General features: G+C 53.5%; 8 protein-coding genes and 1 non-coding gene across 9 annotated transcripts; 4 read left to right on the top strand and 5 right to left on the bottom strand.

The window, feature by feature from the left end:
- Positions 1-584: 584 nt before the first annotated feature.
- BO82DRAFT_273167 (Zn(II)2Cys6 transcription factor) lies at positions 585-2,583 on the top strand (the record flags this gene model as incomplete). Its single annotated transcript, XM_025631045.1, has 3 exons — positions 585-982; positions 1,042-1,647; positions 1,710-2,583. The coding sequence occupies 3 exons, from the start codon at positions 585-587 to the stop codon at positions 2,581-2,583; spliced, it is 1,878 nt and encodes a 625-aa protein (XP_025496265.1).
- Positions 2,584-2,792: 209 nt separating this feature from the next.
- On the bottom strand, positions 2,793-4,361 carry BO82DRAFT_300834 (glycoside hydrolase family 16 protein). Its single transcript, XM_025632066.1, has 2 exons — positions 3,431-4,361; positions 2,793-3,341 (listed from the first exon to the last, which is right to left on the bottom strand). The coding sequence occupies exons 1-2, from the start codon at positions 4,304-4,306 to the stop codon at positions 2,961-2,963; spliced, it is 1,257 nt and encodes a 418-aa protein (XP_025496266.1). The 5' UTR covers positions 4,307-4,361; the 3' UTR covers positions 2,793-2,960.
- Positions 4,362-4,698: 337 nt separating this feature from the next.
- Positions 4,699-6,107, bottom strand: BO82DRAFT_350374 (SDR family oxidoreductase). The gene is made up of 3 exons (XM_025634135.1): positions 5,758-6,107; positions 5,309-5,702; positions 4,699-5,223 (listed from the first exon to the last, which is right to left on the bottom strand). The coding sequence occupies exons 1-3, from the start codon at positions 6,089-6,091 to the stop codon at positions 4,959-4,961; spliced, it is 993 nt and encodes a 330-aa protein (XP_025496267.1). The 5' UTR covers positions 6,092-6,107; the 3' UTR covers positions 4,699-4,958.
- Positions 6,108-6,859: 752 nt separating this feature from the next.
- BO82DRAFT_t30 lies at positions 6,860-6,941 on the top strand. The gene has a single exon. It is a non-coding gene; the product is annotated as a tRNA-Ser (tRNA).
- A 2,187-nt stretch (positions 6,942-9,128) lies between these two features.
- Positions 9,129-9,908, top strand: BO82DRAFT_397819 (uncharacterized protein; the record flags this gene model as incomplete). The annotated part of the gene is made up of 2 exons (XM_025638970.1): positions 9,129-9,466; positions 9,542-9,908. The coding sequence occupies 2 exons, from the start codon at positions 9,129-9,131 to the stop codon at positions 9,906-9,908; spliced, it is 705 nt and encodes a 234-aa protein (XP_025496268.1).
- A 2,729-nt stretch (positions 9,909-12,637) lies between these two features.
- On the top strand, positions 12,638-13,957 carry BO82DRAFT_397820 (uncharacterized protein; the record flags this gene model as incomplete). Its single annotated transcript, XM_025638971.1, has 2 exons — positions 12,638-13,219; positions 13,289-13,957. The coding sequence occupies 2 exons, from the start codon at positions 12,638-12,640 to the stop codon at positions 13,955-13,957; spliced, it is 1,251 nt and encodes a 416-aa protein (XP_025496269.1).
- Positions 13,958-14,722: 765 nt separating this feature from the next.
- On the bottom strand, positions 14,723-16,234 carry BO82DRAFT_350378 (uncharacterized protein). The gene is made up of 3 exons (XM_025634136.1): positions 15,838-16,234; positions 15,620-15,697; positions 14,723-15,537 (listed from the first exon to the last, which is right to left on the bottom strand). Exons 1-3 carry the CDS (start codon positions 16,157-16,159, stop codon positions 14,837-14,839), a joined length of 1,101 nt encoding a protein of 366 aa, XP_025496270.1. The 5' UTR covers positions 16,160-16,234; the 3' UTR covers positions 14,723-14,836.
- A 435-nt stretch (positions 16,235-16,669) lies between these two features.
- BO82DRAFT_273532 (WD repeat protein) lies at positions 16,670-18,739 on the bottom strand (the record flags this gene model as incomplete). Its single annotated transcript, XM_025631059.1, has 2 exons — positions 16,670-16,855; positions 16,919-18,739. Coding segments are annotated over 2 exons (2,007 nt in total), but the record flags the coding sequence as incomplete, so codon positions are not given.
- Positions 18,740-20,027: 1,288 nt separating this feature from the next.
- On the bottom strand, positions 20,028-21,290 carry BO82DRAFT_397823 (TPT-domain-containing protein; the record flags this gene model as incomplete). The annotated part of the gene is made up of 4 exons (XM_025638972.1): positions 20,028-20,061; positions 20,112-20,302; positions 20,361-20,987; positions 21,045-21,290. 4 exons carry the CDS (start codon positions 21,288-21,290, stop codon positions 20,028-20,030), a joined length of 1,098 nt encoding a protein of 365 aa, XP_025496272.1.
- Positions 21,291-21,529: the final 239 nt, after the last annotated feature.

Raw genomic sequence — 21,529 nt, forward strand, 5'->3', positions numbered from 1 at the left:
GACGAGGCATTACTAATCCTGTAAGAGGAAATATATGTGACAATTCGAAAGAGTGGTTGTCGATAGACGTTAGCTTGTGTGATAACTCAGGTAAGGATTCCTGACCGATTCTTCTGGTTCTTTTCTTTTTCTTTCGAATAGAAAAGTGGGTGGAGCAGGTCTGCAGGCTGATACGAAGACTTCCCCGCAAGGTTCAGTTGCACCTTGCAAGCACGGCATCACATGACATAGATGCAAACACTGCAAACCCCGCGCTGGTCTTTGACGGTCGCCGCCTTCGATGCCAATCCATGTCTTATCAGTGTCTCTCAATGGTCGATTGTCTGCCAACTAATCAGGCAACTGACGCCTCGTTCTAGTCCCATATATGGACTTCTCTCGTTTCAAATAGGCCACTGCATCAGTCGGCCCTTACTCGAGCTTTCTAGGTAAGTATCTCCAATCCAGCTATTCAACCTGTGTAACGCCGCTCACCCTTGCTTTATCATCAGGGTGGCTCGCAGCAGACTATATACTCGACCCGATCCTTCTCTCCAAGACCTCCTGCTCTCCGTCATATCATCGGTGTAACATGTCCGGATAAGATGTCGGCTACGCTATTCCTTGACAAGCCACTTCTCAAAGTTAGTCGGCCGGTCGCTGCTTGCTCACGATGTCGAACCGCCAAGATCAAGTGCGACGGGAAGCTTCCTGCCTGCTCCGCATGTGAAAGGGTGGGCAAGTCCGACACTTGCTCCGGCGCAAGCGACGAGTTTGCTCGAGGCAAAGAAAGAAGTTATGTTGCCTCCCTAGAAGGGTACTGCGAAAGGCTGGAGAAGAAGATCGCGGAGCTCCGCCATCTGAAGACCTCGCTGTCCGTCGACAATAGGGGGATTGCGCACCAGAACTCGATCACCTCAATAACATCGTCGGAATCTGCGGCCCAGGGTCCCAACAAAGAAGTCTCGGATATTGATGACCTGGTGGGGGATTTTGGATTCTTGTGAGTCGTCTTCGAATGCGATCACCCCGCCCACTAACTAACGACCTCATCTTCGTCAGGTCTGTGAACGCCACCTCCAGAGACTTCCACGGTATCACTTCGAGCACCTCCTTTGCCAACCTTCTCTTGTCACTTTCCCTCGCCGACCCATTACCCAAACAATCTTTACGACCACTTCCACCGCGCCACGAGATCACCCACCTCCTCCAACATTACTTTGACACTCTCTACATTCAACTCCCATTCTTTGCCGAAACAAGCTTCTGGACCTCGGTTGATGCAATGTATCAGTCCGGCGGTCGATTCGCCAAGCCGTTCGACCAGTGGATGTTATATACAGTCCTGGCCACCTCCTCTGCATCCTTATCGTACGAGATGGGCGATGAAAGTCAGCAGGATGCGCTATCATATGTCACCCAGGCGTTACAAAGGGCGGAGGATGTCCTTCGTCCGGGATCCATCCAAGGAATCCAGGCGATTATGCTTCTCGCACAATACTCGTTATTCGACCCCAAACATTTCCGGAGTTGGTTTTTGGTTGGGATGGCTGTTCGAGTGATGGTGGATCTCGGTCTGCACCAGGACCCTCCGGTAGAAGTCCAGTCCTCGACCAAATATCTGGACCTGCGTCGCCGTATATTACATTGCCTCTACTCTCTGGACAGGTTCGTATGAGCCCCATGTGCACTCACGGAGAGGTTACTAATGTCGTCGACAGAGGCGCCAGCACCGTCTTCGAACGGCCATTCTCCTTCTCCGACGAGTCCGTCAACGTCGCCCTCCCCTCCACCACGGCAGGCTCCATGCTCAGCGAGCAGAGCCATCTCTTCCTGCGTAGCTCCGAGCCCGCGTGGCATCTGGTCAAGATCCGGCAGATTCTATCCGAAGCGTACTCGAGGAATTACTTCCACGACCACGACTCCTGCCCCCTGTACGCGAAATCCACCTGGGCCCTCGGCGCAGAAGCCTACGAATGGTTCGACGCCACCCCCAACACCATGCCCAGTCATTTCCACGTCCTCTACAAGCTGGAACTTCTCTACACGGTAGTCATAATCCTATCACCCAACGACGAACCCCCGACGGCGGTCGGAGAGTACCGCAACGTCGTCCTCTTCGAACGCTGCATGCAGTATCTCGGCCAGATCCAAGAAACGCTGCGCAACCCGGCCTGGTCCCCCTTCCTGACGTTCTGGGACATGCACCGCGCCCTGCAGGCGATCCGCCGCCTGATGCGGGAGTTGACCGAGAACCACGACCTCCCGCTCAGTCCCTCGGTGCCGGTCCTCCCGGCGGTGCCCCCGGAGACGCCGTCGGCGCTGGTCCTCGACGGCGAGGACTGCCTCAACTTCTACGCGCGGGCGACGGCCTGCCTGTCAGATATCCACTGCATCCTGCGGTTCGGGTTGAGGAAATGGGGCGACGACCCCGTGTTCGAGGAGATGCAGCAGCTGTCGGAGACCTTCCAGCGGCGCCTGATCTCGTCGCCTGCGCCGTACATGGCGGGGGCGGGGGCGGGGGCGGGGGCGTACATGCCTGGATACTCGACGATGGTCTCGGCGGGGCCGGGGTCGGGGCACCCCGGGTATGACATCGGGTGATTTGATGCGTGTTGTGCGTTATGATGTATGAACGACATTGACGTGAAAGTTGGACTTTGTTGCTCAGTAAAGCATAAGTATACGGATGTTCTAATGTCACCTCACTTCCACCCTGTCATTCGACGTCAGAGTTCAAAGACTGTAGTGTGTGGACTCAAAGTATCACTTCTCCCCCGCAACAAGAAATTTTTTTTTTTTTTTTTTTTTTTCACAAACATGGAAATACCCATAATCAAAGCGCGCTCATCCAGCAAGCACGAAACCCATAAAACGAACGTGTGAAACCCAACTCTAACCCCGCTAATCCCACAATCCTTCTAATCCAATCTATCTACATCTCTACATATATATATACAGTCAAATCTATGATCGATCTACTACGTAACCCGAAAGACCCAAAAGCCCGCAAACTCCCAATACGCCTGGGTGAAATTATCCGGATGGCTGCGCACGAAGTCCACACACCGGCCGGGGCAGTGGTAGAGGTCGGTGTAGAACTGCTTCTGGGCGCCGAGCTCGCCGCAGAGGTCGATGTTGGCGATGATGCTCTGGTTGCGGAAGTGGGCGGCGATGTCGCAGTGGGTGTTGGGGAAGTCGGCCAGGGGGGTGCCCCACGTTGACGGGTCGGGGGTTGCGGAGGTATTGGTGGAGGTGTTGGTGGAGGTGCTACTGGTACTCGAGGTGATGTCGGCCGGGATGGCGGCGCGGGGGAAGAACCATGTGCGGATGCCTGCGTCGCGGAGTTCGAGGGCGTAGATCTGTCAGTTCATTAGTTCATCTTCCTTTTCTTCTGTTGGAACCGAACATAAAAGGAATAAGCATCAGGAAAGGGATGCATGCCACATACCCCGCCACCATTCTCATTCAACTCCTGGCCGTAGGTGCTCGGCGGGCCCTGCACCCCGCAGCCGGCGTTACTGTGCGTGCTGTTATCGCAGGTGACGAGATTCGAGGTTCCCGTCTGCTTGCGCTTGACGTTCTTCATGTTGCAGCCCGCGTCCGTGTGCAGGGTGACGGCGTTGCCCTCGGTGGCGAGGTTGTTGGTCTCGACGACGTCGATCTCGCCGTTGGCCGGCCAGTTGACCGTGTCGGTCAGCCACAGGGCGGGCCACAGGCCACAGCCGTAGGGCGAGTGCCGGATATCGAAGACGAACAGGCCCGTGTCGTAGCTGGTGGTGGACTCAAGGCGCACGGAGCGGCGGCCGTGGCTCGCGTTGCGGTCCGCCGTGTCGACGCGCAGCACCGCCGACGAGGCGTCCGGCGTGACGTACGTCAGGTTCAGGGACTGCGCGGTGGATTTGTTGACGTACTGCACGAAGCCGTCGGTGGGGTCGACGCCCGAGTAGTAGTCGAAGCGGTCGAAGAACGAGGCCCCCGCGTAAGTATCGACCAGTTCGTAGTTCAGGCGCGAGTAGTCCGGGTAGCTGCTAGATCTCTTGGTGCCCTCGACGGCCCCGACGACTACCGCGATGATGATGACGATGGCGATGCCGGCGGCGACGAGGAGGCGCGTACGGGTCGACCAGCCCCGAGGGTCGTACCAGCGACGCTCCAGCACGGGCGCATTCTTGCTGCGGCGAGGCCCTTCGCCGGCGCCTGGGGGCGGTGGTGGTCCGTCGTGGTGAAGGGGTTCGTCGAAGTCGATTTTGGGAAGTTGGGTGGTTGTGGCTCCGGGGTATCGGCTTAGATCATCTCCTGATAGTGAATAGTGATTACTGGCCATTGCGATTTAAATGAGTGTGGATATTTCAGGTACAGTTTCTCAGGGGAAAGGTGAACAAATAGTTGATGGAACAAATTACAAATTACAAAAAAATCTACAATGTTATAACTGACAAATTCCCCAGTCATATCGGGGTCAGTCTGGGAAAGAGCGAGACGAAACCGGATAACTTGTCGTCATGGTAAGACACGGACGGGAGAACCGATCATGCCCTGATTGAGAAATCAGGAAACATTCAGCACGCAATGGATGGATTATTTATCCATCGGTCCATCCCTTCCCCCGGTCGGACACCGCCTTGGTATGGTTTCCCCGATGGTCAGATTATGTGATGATATGATCTTCATTATTATTAACTATTGCGGAAAAGCGGTTGAAAAAAAAAAAGGAAGGGAAATAGAGGCTTGGTCGAGGCAGTGGAGAAGAAATACTCTGCCTTACAGCTCAAGACAGACTCACAATTACCATGGCGGGCAAGTCATCACAAGTAGTCCCCAGCAACATCCCTCTTCGCGGAGGACAATCAATCGATTCAGCCATAGGATTCTGGGTCCCACCAGATCCTCCTCGAAGCCGACCTCACGCTCTTGACCACACCTTGAACCGAACCCGTTCAACCCTCTCAACCCAGCAATTGACCAGCAATTTGTTTTCACTTCTGCGCTTCCCGAAGTCGTCGAATATCCTTGGAAGAGAGTCCCCGGACATGCTCCTGCAACCATGTCGGAAATGCCCGCACCATACTGGCAACCGAGTAAGCCTCAGGAAGAATGACTTGCCCACTCTTGCCCGACACCACCTGGCGCGTAATCGCCGTAGCCACACGTTCCACCGTCATGACTGGCTGCTTGAACAGATCTCCAGCGTCGGTCAGTTGCTGAATCATGGGTGTCCGGACCCAATACGGATGAATGACACTAAACCCGGATTGTCATTAACCATGCGAGGTAGAGGTGCGACAAACAAAAGGAGACATCAAACGAGCAAAGAGAAACCGCATACCTCGTCTTCACCCCAGGCCGCTTATACCAGTGTCGAATCTCCTGACCCAGGCCTTCGTGGAACGCCAGCGCACTGGCCTTGGAGCAGCAGTAGTCCACCATCTCGCCGAGCGCGACGAAGCTGGCCATGCTCGCCACCGTGACCACATGCCCGTGGTTGCGCTCCAGCATGGCCGGCAGGAACTCGCGCACCGTCAGGAAGTGCGCCAGCGTATTGACCTCGAAGGTCTGGCGGATCTTGCGCTCGGGCTCGTCGAGGATGGTCCCGTCGTGGCCCACGCCGGCGTTGTTGACGAGCACCGTCGGGTGGCCGTGGTCGGCGCGCACCTGCTCGGCGGTGGCATGGAGCGCGTCGGTGGACGTGATGTCCGTCTTGTAGAAATGAGCAGATTTGGCTGCAGAAGAATATTAGCTCAAGGGCAGACTCGATGAGGCCTAGGAGCTTAGTACGCAGAGTATAGGTAGGTGCTTGGATGTCGAGGATGATGCACTTCACGCCCCGCTCGGCTAACTGGAGGACGACCTGCTGGCCGATGCCACTGCTGCCACCGGTGATGAGGACCAGCTCACGATCCGGGTTCCATCTGTTGGCGGAGCAATTCCCCAGTGACCACGATGTGAGGGCGCGGTTCAGATACCGCAGGACAGCGATAGCGACCAAAGAGTTCAGGGCTAGCGGGATGGCTGGATGACGGTCAAGGGCAGTCCATACAGGTTCAGGCAGCTGAGCCCAAAACGAAACAGACCAGGATTGGAGGAGAGAGATCGACTGTTGGAAATTCATGGTAACGACGCAGGCTGTAGTATTCCTTGATTGACAAAATCACATCCAGCGGCTACACGCGCCCATTAAAAGAGGCATCACCACCAGTTCACATGCCCTCGCAGTCACCCAAACGGGCAACCATTGCGATTCTGGGGATCACCACCCTCGGTTGTTTGGGTTGGATTTCCGGGGACGAGAAAGTGGTACGGACGACGATCCTAAGTCAAAATTCTATCCGAGCTTGAGTCTTCAGACCATAGGCTAGAACTAAGCTATTCATAAACTTGGGGTGACATTCAAGGCAACACCACACCAATAGATGCAGCATCTTTTATTGTGCTGATAGGTGCTTGAAGAATTGTTGCACGACACTATAAGATGGCTAAGGAGAACAACCGGTGAACATAGCTCAGTTTGAAAATCCAGAACCACCGGTTGAAACGGAGAGCGACCCCGTAGAAGAGTTTGACCCGCAGAGAAGGGCTCGAATTTGGTCCTCCTCCACGTTCCTTACAATAGAACTGCTTGCTTGCTTTTTGGGTTGTCGAGTGGCTTGCCGAGGCCCGATTCAGGGCTCGTCACATGACATTGCTCATTTTCGCGTCAAGCCACGCTCGATATCTTCCGTCACAAGCCGGTAATCTAAATTGATCACCATTGCGGGGTAGGCACGCACTCGCCAACTGAGCGCCGGCTAAAGTCAAATTGAACATCGGAAGTCAGTTCAATAGGATGCCATCGTAACATTGGTACATAATGTGCGTTGAAAGACACTATGTCATCTAAGACAGTATGGCCGAGCGGTCTAAGGCGATAGACTAGAAATCTATTCTCTTCGGAGGCGTCGGTTCAAATCCGACTGCTGTCGTTTTTTGCTTTTTTCGCATCGGCCTCACGTTTCAATCTCCTATTGGCCGCTATGCCTTTCTTTGACCGCCAATAGATCTGGCACAAGGTCGAAGAACTCACTGGCCAGCTCATAGTCCTCCTGGGATGCCTGCCCTCCCCAAAGCGACAAAGCATCGGTCTATCGATCCACAAACAACGGCTCTCTCAAACCCATTTTCCCCTGCCGCAACCACATAGAACAAGACGTGCGTGACTCGGACTGCGTGTGGTCACTACCTCAAGGCTGTAGAGGGAGGCGAGTTAGGATGGTGTATAGACCGACGCTCGTTACCATGACATGGTCGTCAGTCCACTCATCCAGTAAGCATCAGGTCTCTGTCAAAGTTGCTAACCATGAAAAATGGGAGCTTTCACGCACAGCTACCACCCTTGACCAACACACTCCTCCACTGGCACCGATCGCGATCAATATCTAGACAACGCTTGGCGAATAGAGCCAGTCATGCCGTCGTGGCGGCTACGGGCACGGTGCTCGCTTCCTCGCGGGAGATCACATCCCCGGAGGCAGCTTGAAGCCGATGCGTTCGTCGGCGAGCGTGTAGTGACCGAAACTGGGGATTTCGCCTGGTTTTTGCAGTTTCCGTCATCAGCCTCCCTCGCCAGGTCTGATTGGGTCTTCGAAGTGAAAGGGTTCGATAAAGAAGTTGACTCACCCTCCCCCCCCCCCACTAGATCAAAGCTGCCACGATATCTCCCTTTGCAAATCGCGTCATGGCACTGCGCAGCGCCACGACCTCGCCGACGAAACCGCAGCCGAGCACGGCTCCATCCCCGAAGGCTTCATATCTATCATACAGTTGCCCTATAGGCATCTCTACTGAAACCAACTCCAGTCCAAGCTCTCGATGGAAAAGGTGAAGGGGGGTGGGAGGCTACTCACTGTCGGTCGGACTCTGAGCAACGTGAGACAATCGGACGAGGACTTGGTGCGGAGCTGGCGAGGGGATGGCAATCGACTCTTGTCGGAGCTCGGATCCATGCACCACCAGCGCTGAGTTCGACATCTTCGCTTGAGGAGAGGTAGTTTCGCTTGGATTTTGATACTATCCGATCTTATCACAAGGTGTAGACCTGGGGAATGGGCGACGATGGAGCATTCTACCATAGGTCCCCCCTACGCAGTCTGTATATACTGTTTTTGATGGTGCGGCAGTCCGTGCAGAGCATGGTAGAACGACCCCGAACAATACGCGGTAGGGGCTGTAAAACCATACATTGTGACTCTAGCACAACTGAAATTGTCTTGCCTGGTGATAACTGAGCCCCTGTGAAAGTGACTCGCCAGGCTTTATACATTCTCCTGCTTGCCATGCTCGTCTACCGACCCGAAAGGGATATTTTATTGTTGTATCAGTTTCCCAATACGCTTCATATCTCACAAGTTGACGATATTCGAAAGAGGTTACCGAGGAGCAACATGACCCCGAAAACATAAGGGAAAAAAAGAAGAGAAAAGAAAAATAAGAAAGCCAGAAAGAAAGATAGAAAGAAAGAAACAAAAGGAAAAAGAAGTCTCCCCCGAAATGATAGCGCCTTCTTGAAAAGCGGCGTTAAAGCAAAAACAACCGAATGGCAATCACAAATATCAGCTATCTCAACGCTCTGGCAGCAAAGAACAGAAAGAAGTCCAACAAAGGCTTCCAACCCTCTCAGGGGGGCGGGGGATAGATACCCTCAGACTCGCGGGCAATGTGCTCTTCGAACCTTTTCCTCTGATCAAGGCTTTTCTTCTATATGTAATTATCTTTTATACTTAGTGTATCCCGCACAAAGCTTAAGATTCTGTGCTGATTGTGATTTTGGAGAGTGATTTGGGGGTAAGCTTGGAAAGCCCTCCCAACATCGCTGTGTTCACGACTCCTCTGGGTAGGACTTCCCTCGTCCCAGAAGAAAACCTTTGCGCCTACAAGTTTCTTCCTTTGAGAGCTCATTCACACCAAACACTTAGATGAATTCGGGCTTTCGTACGGATATCATCATCAGCTCGACCGTTGTCAATATACTGCCTACGGCGAGTCATCGTCCATAACTAGAGCTGTAGACACCTGGAAGTTCGATGTTCTTCAATTCACATCCGACCGAGCACATCTCGCAAGAAATCGAAGCGCCAAAAATTATGAGAGGGCTATCTAACAGGGTGAACATAATGTCCTCGTCATCATTACCCTCTCTTCAGGAGCTTCAGGAGATGGAAGTCCTTCGAAAAGTCACGCGGGGGGGTTTGCTGCGGACTAGGATCCTCGGGTTAGTCCCAGTGTACAACATCCGCACTCGGTTATGTCGTGAGGTTCCGGCCTCCGATAAAGAGTTGTGCCTGCTGGAGGCCAACAACCCAGCCCTGATGTCCCTGGAGCACCTCCAGGCTCTGGAGCCGACGCGAAAATCCTTGGCCAGCTGGCTCAAGTACTCAGATATCGGATTCTTTCACATGTCCAGCAAGCCGAAATCCGGGAAAACGTATATGGTCAATCATATCGCCCGCGAGTACTTACAGATGTGGTGCAAGACCAAGCGCTGACGCCAGTGACAATCTTCTTCGGGGGGGGGGGCGGGCGACAGGCGGACGACACCATATGAGTGGAACCTGCGAGGAACGCTTCGGGTCATCATCTTCTGCCTGATTTCCGACAAGCAAGAGCTGACCCCGCGTCTTTTCCCACGGCAGTACGATTCCTATCCGCGCGACTTCAATGAAGAGCCTTGTGTGATTAAGGATGACGAGGTGCTCCTCGCCTGTGATAGGCTTGCGAAGCTAGACAGCATCTACACCGACGACAAGTTTGTGCTATACCTGGATGGCTTGAATTATTTCAAGCAAGACTTTTCCAACATGCTGAGTCACCTCAAGCAGTGGGTGTCTGCCCGGCCACTCGACGTCAAGATCTGCATCTCAAGCCGCGGAGAGGCGGAATTCAGGACGGCCTGAAGGCCTATCTCGGTATCATCATGCAATGAGGTGAACCAGGCGGATATTTATGGTTCATCCAATGGGCACTGTCGCAAAGGGACATGGATCACGCACGCCACTATGTCGGAAATACATCGTCTCCGGAAATCGAAGAACTGGAACAACATATCCTGGCTAAGGTCGATGGTTCGTTCCTTCTTCTTGTGATCTGATACGACGTATTAGGCTGGCCTTTAAGGATATGACCACCCAACGTGCGATCAAAGGGTTCATTGATAATTGGATGGAACGGTATGAGAAAGGTAACGTTGACGATTATGATGACGAGAAGCTGCTAAGACACAACCACTGAGCTAATCCGGCAGTTACACCGGGTCTGATGGCGACATCTCCCTCTCAGGCCCAAAGGCTTCGAAATCTTGCAGATGTTTTAGTTTGAAATCCAATAATTTGATAAAATAGAGAAACACGGTGACTTGCTCCAGGCGCCGGCCACGGGTCACGGCTGATCAGCCAATAACTTTCATCGTAAGCACTAGGCCTCCAAAACGGGGAAATGCTGTAGTAACAACGGAAGCGTTGAGATCCAATGCATGGGATAAGGACATATCTGGTTTTCGAGGTACTAGCTATGACTGACTTCGCCCTTAAATCCTGAGTTTAGTGTCTTGTTCGTTCCCCAAGGTACGGCTTTGAAGAAAAATGACGACGGGCTTCATCAGAAGTAATTAACTTGGACCACTTAGCAGCAAACTCAATCCACGCTGCCCCCTCCCCTGAAGACTGAAAGTGTTCAGAGCATGGCTTGCAGACTAGCGACCAATGAGGGTCTAAAGCAAGCCACCGATGGTGAAGTCAAAAGCTTGTACAGATATCATGAAGGGGTTTTTGCATAGTAAGAGTGATCAAAGGCCGATCAGTTGGAGCGCGAACCCTGAGACCTCGTGGATGGCGACCAAATAGGAAGGTGATAAGCGTATCCATGATGGTTCTCTTTCCCGCTTTGTGCCTTGGCTCGTGGTTGGGATCGAATCCACCATTTGCTGATCTCGATAAAGCTGACTCGCTGCGGCAGTGGTTCCGTGGTACTGGATTGTAGCTCGGAACTCTGGTTGCGATCTTGATAGGGCTGAAGGAGGACGGCTGATGGTCCATGGAGAAGATCTGGGACGCATCGTGAAGAGCCATGTGCTCGTATAGAGCCGTGTTCATTTGGATCATCATCGTTGACTCCACATACCACCTCTCCGACCGTACAGAGTACACAATTTACTGTACAGTACATATAGCACCCCATTTCGGCGGCATTGGGGGATGTCCGGAGCTCCCATCCCGGCGCAAGGATCGACAAGTAAATCTTTCCAGGCTCCACTATCTCACTATGATAAGGGAGAAGGACAGAGTAACCATCGCAGCGGTAAGCGCCCATCCCAAGCCAACTCATTTCGAGTTCGTGTTATCTCGTGACGAGGTTTCCCCTTTATTTTCTCTGCGTGCGGGTGGGAGATTGCTTTTGGTACAAGCAGTGATGGCCATTTTCATGTTCACATTCGCCCAAAGGTCAATTGAGCTCGACCGATAGAGTGAGCTGTCTACTATGTTCCTGTACAGTACATCATGCACAAGTGACCAAGGAAACGCCTTAAAAGGCCGCGTCCACCGACCCAGTCGAGTCATTTGGGGCGGTGATTCCGGGCAGAATCCTCGGCAACTGAAACGAGGTCAAACGAACGGTGACTAATCCAAACACCAACTTCTTCATCTCCATTCCTCATTTACTCAACTTTTCCTGCCTTATCTCGCGCATGCCATGGTACTGAAAACCAGAATCTTCTATAATCATTGACTAAGAGTCCAGGACTGATAAACAATCAGACCCAGACACCGAAAGCCCGTGGCTTGTGGGTGGTGCCAAAATACCCATGAGTACGGAGTACTCCGTACCTTGGCTGGCGCCCCGCACGTGGAGTAAGCATAAGTTGGACCTTCTGGAAAGGGAGTGAAAATTTGCTACTCAGGCTAGACTAACGTGCTTCTGCTGCCCACGAACTAGACGACGAGGCGTGAAGTTCGAGCTCTGCTACCTGCAGCCTAGCAGAATTCCTCCAATCAGGCTGAGCACGTTGCCCCTGACCGAGTCATGTTTCATAAACACGGGAGCTTCAGTCGGAAAGTTGTTGCCAGCAAAGCGCTAGCTAGACCCTGACCTACGAGGATCAACAAGGGCTTGTCAAGCTTTTCAAAGCAAGCCGCGTGGCGTTGGCTAACATACTAGAGTAGTACTAGCGAAAAACAGAACCTGCTGCCTGCCTGCACACCGTCCGCCCTTTCTGTCGGGATGGCGAATGTCCCAGGGGCCAGAGTCCCAAATTTGGCAAGCTGAAAGCTTAGTCCAACTGCTTCTGATCCCCATTCGCTTCATGCCAGAGGCTGATCCAACAGGATGGGCCAAGGTAACATGAAGGCGGACGGGGTGGAGATTCCACGCGCAGCACGTCGCGGATGATAACTTCTTTCGGTCCACGCCCGAGCCCGTATCGGCAATTGCACACCTTGACGTGTGGGTTGGACAAGCCTGCTATGGTGCACTATGCCTCCGATCATTGCTCTATGTGAAGCTCCCTGCTATCCACCACACAGCGCCATGACCAATGCTAGGTACCCAGGGGCAAATCCTTGATTATATAGCCCGAACGCCGCCCCAAATGGTACAGCGGAAAAACCCTGCCTGTTCAACGTCTTTTGCCATGCTGACCATCGCACTTGAGTCGTTTCTGGGGGCTGGCCCGGCCGGAGACGGCCACTCCCTGCATTCACGTGGGGAAGAAGGCTCCGCAGTGATTAGTCCACTGTCCAATTTGCAACAGAAAGGCCTGATCGTCATTTCTGCCCTCGCCTTGCTTTCTATGTTCACGACCTTCTCGCTTCTGAGCTTCATTACGTATCGATTCATCTTCTGGCGCCAGTACTATCGGCGATACATTGGTTACAATCAGTATGTCGTGCTCATGTTCAACTTGATTTTAGCCGATTTCCTGCAGAGTTTCGGGTTCATCATGTCTCTCCGCTGGATTGCGATCGATGCGGTGCGAGCGACAGATGCCGCGTGTTTCCTGCAGGGGGTGGGGCTTCAGATCGGCGACCCAATGAGTGGTCTTTTCGTCCTGGCCATTGCAGTGCACACGTTCCTCCATGTCTGCCTCAACTATCAAATGGAACATCGAGTTTTTGTGAGCATGGTGATTGGTCTCTGGGTCTTTGGGGTGGTAATGACCATTATTCCCATCGCTGCACACGGACGATACGTGTGGTATCCTGCGGTAGCCTGGGTCAGTCCCTGCGTCCTTCTTTTTGTGGATGATACTTTGTGAATTATGAGCTGACTTCGTTCTCGACAGTGCTGGATGACTCCCGAATACGAAAGCATGCGACTTTGGACGCACTACGTCTGGATCTTCGCCTCCGAATTCTTCACGGTTTCACTTTACGCAATCATGTTCGTCCAATTGCGCCAGAAGATGTCCGAAGCGGCTGTCCTTGGCGAGCATAATTCCGAGAGTCTGCGTCGGCTGAAAAGGGTCATCATGCACATGGCTGTCTATCCCGTCGTCTACATTTGCCTGACCCTGCCGTTGGCGGCCGGTCGCATGGCGTCCGCGGGGGGTCATTCGCCAAGCTTGCTCTACTTCTGTTTCGCGGGATCTATTATGGCATGCTCCGGGTTTTGCGATTCGTTCATGTATGTCGTGACCCGCCGAAGTGTGGTGGTGGAATCCGAGGCGCGGGGAAGCAGCAACAAGCTCTCCAGCAGGCGAAACAAGTCGTCGGCCGCAAACCAATATGCCATGAGCGCGGACCCGAAGGGACCGACGTCAACGACAATCACCCGAGGTCGAAGTGATTCAACCGAGGAAATGATTGGCAAAGGGGGGGGCCTTGAGCTGGCACCCATGGGCGTGGTCATGCAGCATACGACGATCGAAGTCACAACGGAGAGCGCATACGAACCGTCTCCTAGCGATATAGGCCCCTCAAAGCGACACAGAAATAGCATTATTCGTCCCTGAGGCTTAAATCGACATGGCGCATGTCTCCCGTGATTTAGGTAAGCGATGCGACCTTTGATAGCGGACTGCCATTGCGGCAGCCATGCTTGCAATTATACATCACATCCCCACCCCCATCCTGTCCCATTCGAAGAATGACTTTCCACCACCATCCGCCATTCAAACCGTTCGGGCTCGGTTAAAACCACCTACTACGGTCGCAATTGGTCGACGCAGGGGCTCTTGCCTAACTAGGGCTCAAATATCTTGACCTGGAACTCTGATCCAAGTCCGTGCAAAGCATATTTTGGTGGCGACACAAGGTTATGCGGTGCTTTCCCCAAAAAAGGTCGACCTTTCGGCCAGCCTTCCCATCGCTTGGACAGTACATTTATGCCGATCCCGACCACAACAGCGCCACCCATACACCCGACCTGGACCAGACGTCAGCGTGAAACAACATGGATGAAACGCGACCGCGGTCAATCGTCGAGCCATCGACTGCAGCGACTGCAGGGTACATGTTGCTCCCATCAACTACGAAGCTACCACCACAGAGAGAATACAGAACTCAAGACTCGCGACATTCCTGGCCCCCACGGGCACGTCAATTCACCTCAAGCCTTCCATGACGAGAACCCATGGAGACTCTAGAGCGGGATGTTTTCCATGCTCTGAGAAAGCCACATAACGACAGTAATGGCCTTTTTTACTTCGATCTGTACTATTATGCTATATACCTTGTCACCGGGCAACATCTCATAATCTCTAATCTCCACATACACGGTCGCAAACCATGAATTTGCCAGAATCATTACAATACACTATGTACAAACTTGCAATCCTGATATCTTCCAATCATATACATCATTCAGCCAGCGAATACGGACTCACATAGTATTATAACCTCCACAGGATCAAAAAATAGCCACCGAGTTCGGCGGAGTGGCTACGCCTCCAACAACCTAGGGAAAAGAAAACGTCTCGAATTAGCCCAAGAAACTCCAGTCGACTCGGAATTCTTCCCACTTCGCCCTTCCTGATCAATGCCTTCCTTCCCCACACAGCAAAGGAAAAAGAACGTACCTTCAACGGCACACTGGCCAGGAAGAACTCATACCGCCGCGTCTCGCGACAATGCTTTGCCAGGCGCTCGAGATCAAACAGCTCCCCAATGGGACACCCCCACCCGGCCAGCACCCACTCATGCAGGTTAAAGCGGCGGTCGGCGTGGGCGCCGCGGATGGGGGCGCGCTCGAAACTGGGGGCGTCGCCCGCGACGGCGGCGAACTGGTGGGCCCAGAGCCAGCGCACGGCGGCCTCGGAGGCCTCCAGCCCGATGAAGTCCGGGGACGGGCGGCGAGCGAGGTCCTGGCGCTCGGCGTCCGAGAGCGCATGGTAGGCGCGTGTGAATCCGCTGCGAATGAAGAGGATGTCGGCGGGACGGGGCTGGATGCTGTGGTCGGCGAGGAGCTGGGTGAGGTGGGCGACTGGGATGGCCGAGGAGGTCAGCGGGGCGAGAGGGATGTGGTGCTCGTCCGCCCAGGTGGCGTAGTCCAGCAGGATGCCCCGGCCGGTGATGCCGCCGGCTTCGGTGACCACTGTCCGCGGGATCAGTCTTTCTCTCTCTCTCTCCCTCTCTCTCGGTGATTTCTGCAACAAAAGCAAGGGAGGGAGACAAACCATGCAACCCCAGAACATCTGACCCCTCAATCTCCTCCTGCGTATGCCCGTTATAGAATCGTTTGCTCTGCTGATGGGCTATGCCCATCCCAACCACAAGCACGACCCCAAGTCAGCAATTCCATACAATGCACCCATCGTCACCTATAGCCACAGCACAACCCCTGACCGCCTTCCCCGCTTTCCACCCCCGCCCGAAATAGAAAAGGATCACGCACCATAATGCCTGAACCCATCCCACTGCGTCGACCCCTGCGTATTAAACGTCAAGATATCATCATTGATGCAATTGGGCCGCCGATGCACGATCCGCTGGTGGAACGGGTCACGCTCGAAGCTCGGGTAGGTAGGCATGCTCAATGGCCAGTCGAGCGAGATGCGCACCCCCGTGCGGATCTCTTTCGCGGCGGCCACGATCACCGCCGGCGTCAGCAGGTTCAGGGTGCCCAGTTGGTCGGCGGCGCCGAAGCGGCCCCAGGCGTTGCCGGGGGGCCCCTCGGGGTCGAGGGGGAGGGATTCGAAGGGGATGATTTCGCTCATTTTCTGGTGCCTTTTCCGCAGGGAGGGCTGGGGTTCGTTGAAGTTTCGAGTGAAATGTGCGGGGAGTGGCTTCAGAGTTGGGACCTGGGGTAGCTGCAGTTTGTTTATATATAGGGCCCGGATATTGCGGGGTAAGCTCGTCCCGAGCTGGGCTTTTCCGGTGGTGCTCCCTTTTCCGACGGGAGGCGGAGATGTTGGGAGGCGGAGGGGAACCGCGTTTTTGTTCGGGGCGAATAGTCTACCCGGGAGGGGAAGGATGGTTGTCTGTGGTTGACCTACACCGAGCAACTACTAGGTATGTGAATGTCTGACACCACCAGCAGAGTTGAAGGCTGGCAAAAAAAAAAAATACCGATTTGATTATTGTAATAATACAGCTTCACTTTCTAAATGATGCTAATTGACATGAAACATGGTTCCGTATCATGAATCAAGGTGCATATGAAGGCATGGCTAGCCACCCACATGGCACTGAACGTGTAGATCTTCGATATTCCATGCATATCTCATTCAGTCATCTTTGAAATTTGGATCCACCGTTTCGTTCGGCGGCCACCAGAAATCTTCCTCTAGCGCCTCGCGCAGATCTTCATCGACAGGACTCGACAAGCGAGGACGAACCGGTGCGGACGAGGTGGGAGGTGTAGTTGAGACAGGATGTACAGTTGAGCCAGGAGGTGCAAATGAGATAGAAGGCTCAGGGCTTGGGGCTTGCACCAGATCTGAGGTTAAGTCAATCACATCGACCTGGGCCACGACCCTCTGTGATTCCGCCAGTCGCCGCTTGGGTTTGAAGGGTGGCTCGGAGATCTCTGACTCCTCGTCGCTGCACAAATTAATGACGTCCTTCGCATCCTCGTGGACCCGTTTCTTGTAGCCAGCCCGCTGGTTCCGTGCCTGCGCGATCTTCCGTTGCAATTCCACCTGCTGTCGGTCCTTCTCTTCCAGGGCAAACCGATACCTAGGATCAAGTCCATCGAGCTGCAGAGCCTGCCACTCGTCTGCCAACCTCGTATACGCAAGCTCGTCAGACGGCGTATTCTCTGGCCGGGCCCACGCCGCGAATGGACCGTCATAGTACGGGCCTTTTCCAACCCCATAGACAGGATGCCGCTCGAGCTGGCCAGACCGCAGTAATTCGGCGCCTGCAGCGACTCCAGAGTCCGGCTCATCGGGGGCTACGGTCCTTGATGGTTCACATGCAGGTTTGTACTCTATAGCATTATCATTTGTGCGCGAGAAGGGCCCCGAAGATAGGATGTGGATGCCGCCAGCGGCATCCCCGACTAAGAGATTGGTTTTATCCGGTGAAAAGGAGAGGCTCATGATCTCTTCGTGGATATTCGCAACGTCTTTCTCGAGGACATCTTCTGGCGCTCGGAGAATATTCCATCTTTTCAGCACCCCGTCGGAGGCTCCACTGTAGAATTCGCGAACCGTGTCGCCCCACAGAGCCGTTCTCACGCCAACATCTGCTTGCTCGCGACTCTGATCCTGATCAATCGGATTCAGCGCTTCACCATGCTGAAGTTTGTGGAGAATCTCTGTCGGGTTGCGATAGTCCCAGACGTATGTCGCACCATCGGTGCAGCTAGCAGTGAGGTAATTCGTGTTCGTAGGACAAAATGTCACGTCATTGATATCCAGAGCAGGGCATTCGAATTCCATGACACTGACTTTCGATGTCAGCGGCTCATAGATACGAACGGATGATCTGCTATCTTTGTAGGCCTTGTACGGGAAGTGAGCAATGTAGTTCGCCACGGCAGCAACTGGTAAAGACGGGTGCCACTTAATATCGAATACGTTTTGGGAGCCGGGTAAAAGGTTGAGAGGCGTGATTGAAGCTTCGCTCACTTGCCAAGCTACCAACTGGCCATCGGGCGTTAGGCTATCGTGGCCCTTTTCAGACAATCCGGCAAGGAGGATATTGCCAGTTTCTTGAATCGTGCCCCACGCAAGAGAGGAAGGCACCATCTCGATGCACTTGTTCGAACGAGATTTGCGGGTTTCGAGGGATGTGTAAGTACGTTCGTCCAATCTCCAAAGGCCGATCTCACGCGTCCCCGTTGCCAGTAAATTGGGCACGTATCTCGAGCGGGCCATCACTTCAACCCTGGTATCATGCCACAATCGTTCGAAGCACCCGGTACCTTTGCTTGACGGATGCCACAGCCTGACTGTGTGATCATAACTAGCTGTAAAGAGGGCGTCATCCCACCACTCGATAGCCGTCACACTCATGTAAAGGCGAGAGTCTTGTAGGGTCAGATTGTTCGCGGCCCTCATCTGCGGTCGGTATGCCCAGTGATCCGGTAGCTCGTGTAAAGTATTCTGAGTCAAATTTCCGAACAGCAGGTTGTTATTTCGGTTGTATGCCATATTGTGTTCATCGCACTGGGCAGCTGCGCCGGCTGCGAACTTGGTACCATCGGGTGACCACCCCAAGACAATCACATCACCGGAAGCGCCCTTCCAAGTCCAAGATTTTTCGAGGTTGTCGGAAGCCTGGCTACGGATCTGGCGGGCAGTCGGACGTCCCAGCTGACGTTGTTGTAGTAATGCCGTCAATGTATTCGATGGATCTTTGGCTGGACCGGAATGTGTATCGTGCAATGGAGGGGTCGCTAAGCATGACTTAAGGTCTGGCCGTTTGGGCTCGGGCTGGACACTGGAACATGGTGATGATGCATAGCTGCGACCTCTTCTGCGTCGAGGGGGATTCGGTACCAGACTACCACTGCGATCCCTTCGTGGTCGCGAAGACCTCAACAGATTATCTCCATGACCTTGGCTAGCTCCGCCGTCCAACCCGAAGCCTTCGTAGTTCGAGCCATCATAGGACTGAGCAGGGCCTTTCCGTGATCGCGAAGACGTCACCGCAGTCTCTTCACGGTCGTCGCTAACTTCACAGCTCGACCTAAAGCCTTCGTAGTTCGAGCGATCATAGTAGTTAGCGGGACCTTTCCGTGAACGACCCGACCGTCGCGCCCGCGCTGCCTTGGTCGAGTCCGATACCTCGACCGATACTTGTGAGTGATCCGTGGCAGGCGGCTTATCCTGAGATCTCGGTCTCAGAGACTCTGGGGTGCGCGGTAGGGTCAATGAGCGAGTGCGTCGGGGAGCGGGGGATTTGTCTTGGATGATCGGGGTTGGGGTTCGAGTGATGGACTGGGTCGCTTCGCGTTTCGACCGGTCGGATAGTCCCAAGAACTGCGCCAGAAGGTTCTCGGCTTCTTCAACCACACTTCCATCGTCGTCGGACTCCTGAAGCGTGAACCAGTGTGACATCATGCGATCTGGCCGGGTCTCCAACTTCGGCCTGTCATATCGCCTGGCTTGTTCGGACTGGAGGGCTGGCGCAGGTTGGAGTCCAATGAAGGAGGGAGTTGGGGTTCAAGATCAAGTCATTTTCGTGTCACGGACGCGGGCGAGAAACACGGGTAGGTTGGTTGGCGATAAGGGAAACCCGCGGAAGGGCGGACGGAACACTGACAAATGAGACAAACACCTATGTGCAGGATTGTTGATCACGTGTAGATTGGCCGAGGTCCTGATCTGTTTCAGTTCCACCTCATATGATACACAACATGCACCCAGTCTAGCTTATAATTCTTCTTTAGAACTTTGAGATTGGTGAATCTGGTCTGTCTGATACAATCAAAGCGAATATCTGAAACAGATGGGGTTGAGCTCTGTTTAAAATTACCTCGAACATCAATCTTCAGAATGTCTTCTGAAGCCATATAAAAACCGACGTCAGACAGGCAGGTCTAGTCTGATCATGTCCACCATATTAAAAATTATACTACTACTATACACAGCTCTATTCCCTATCCAAGTGCGCCATTACTATTTCAATCAAGTATCATTTCTGATGCTTGAGAATTATCTTCATATACCTGAACAAAGCATTAGCTCGTTATCTTCAATTGGTAGGGTGCATACTTACAAACTCATTCCCGTCAAGGCCATCAGAATCCCTGCCACGCTTTGGTGTGAAACTACATGATCTGACAGAATCCACCCTAGCCCAACGATTATGCAGGTTTTCAATTGACCAATGACGGTACTGGTCACAGGCCCTGCTGCGTCGATAATGTAGAACTGGGAGAGGTTGACCAGACAGGCCATAATGCCGCTCTGCAGAGTGGTGTATTAGCTGAACTGTATGGAAGCAAAGGCAGGATGGGATACATACCGCCAAGATCGACAGCCACAGGGACCCCGGCACAGATGAGACGGTAGGGAAAGTCTCCATCCAAGGGGCAATACAGATTAGAACAGCTGCGCTGACAGGTGCCTGGTTGAGCAGAAGCTGCATACTGCTCATCTGCAGCTTCTTGTGATAGCGGCCTACCAGCACGGTGTACATGGCACTGGCACAGACACCGGAGAGGGCGAAGAAAATGCCCTGCGCTGAGGTTGACTCAGTGCTCTTTGAGCTTGGCACAGAGTCGTAATAGGAGACAACCCCTACGCCAGTGCAGAGTACAATGAGTGGCAGGAATGCGGCGCGAGGGATGCTGGATTGATAGAGGATGTAGTTTAGCAACGCAGTTGCAGGTGTAAGGAGTAGTCGCGCCAACTGGTGGAAAATAACAGAGGAATGTGCGAGTGCGAGATTCTGGAAGATCACTTGAATGCACATGGCTGCAACGAGATGAAGGATGCGATATGCCGAGACATGTTTAGGCTCGAACCAACCACACCCGGGTCGAGAGGTAATCCAGAGGGTCAAGCCCGTGATGGTGAAGTGATATGCAGCAAATGACACCTGGGAGTTTCGAAGCATGGCATGCGAAAGGACAGACTTGTTGGTGAAGACCTGTGATATGCAAGTGAGCCTCACATTGCTTCAGACGAGGGGTCCCTGATGCCTTACGATGGCTACAGTGGACACAATGTTGATTGCCATCCATACTAGAAGACGAATGCTTGAGCCTGATTGTTTCTCCGCATGTGTCTTATCTGGTGTCTTTTCGTCGTCAATCGTGTAGACTACTTCTGACTCTGCATTGTCGGGCGATGAAGTAGTGGTAGAGGAGCAAGCTAGCTCGTGGATCGAGCTCTCTTCTTGGTTCTTTTTCTCGTCCTTTCGCTCATCGGGTTTCGGTGCTGTGGCGGCCATCGTGGAAGATTGGGGCGCGATTGCTGCGTAGCTGAAGCTATCCTGGTGCTTAGGACATCACTGAAAGACTCGCAGAGTACAGGCAACCGAAGATTTTCAATGCAACACGATTATGTCCACCGGGCCACTTCGTCCGCATGTAGAGTCTCACTGGCAAGGAGCATGACGCCGGCGGCCGGTCGATACGACCGCGGACCCAATCTAAGACGTGACACGGATGAAAGCATGTTGGCCGTACG

Source organism: Aspergillus uvarum, assembly GCF_003184745.1.
Source record: "Aspergillus uvarum CBS 121591 unplaced genomic scaffold BO82scaffold_4, whole genome shotgun sequence".
NCBI lineage: Eukaryota > Fungi > Ascomycota > Eurotiomycetes > Eurotiales > Aspergillaceae > Aspergillus > Aspergillus uvarum.

Coding starts and splice junctions, on each gene's coding strand:
- BO82DRAFT_300834 (XM_025632066.1), bottom strand. CDS start 4,306: ATGGCCAGTAATCACTATTCACTATCAGGAGATGATCTAAGCCGATAC. Junction 3,342..3,430: donor TGAATGAGAATGGTGGCGGG/GTATGTGGCATG, acceptor ATGAACTGACAG/ATCTACGCCCTCGAACTCCG.
- BO82DRAFT_350374 (XM_025634135.1), bottom strand. CDS start 6,091: ATGAATTTCCAACAGTCGATCTCTCTCCTCCAATCCTGGTCTGTTTCG. Junction 5,703..5,757: donor AGCACCTACCTATACTCTGC/GTACTAAGCTCC, acceptor ATTCTTCTGCAG/CCAAATCTGCTCATTTCTAC. Junction 5,224..5,308: donor CGGCCTGGGGTGAAGACGAG/GTATGCGGTTTC, acceptor ATCCGGGTTTAG/TGTCATTCATCCGTATTGGG.
- BO82DRAFT_350378 (XM_025634136.1), bottom strand. CDS start 16,159: ATGAGCGAAATCATCCCCTTCGAATCCCTCCCCCTCGACCCCGAGGGG. Junction 15,698..15,837: donor GGATGGGTTCAGGCATTATG/GTGCGTGATCCT, acceptor GGATGGGCATAG/CCCATCAGCAGAGCAAACGA. Junction 15,538..15,619: donor AGATGTTCTGGGGTTGCATG/GTTTGTCTCCCT, acceptor TCCCGCGGACAG/TGGTCACCGAAGCCGGCGGC.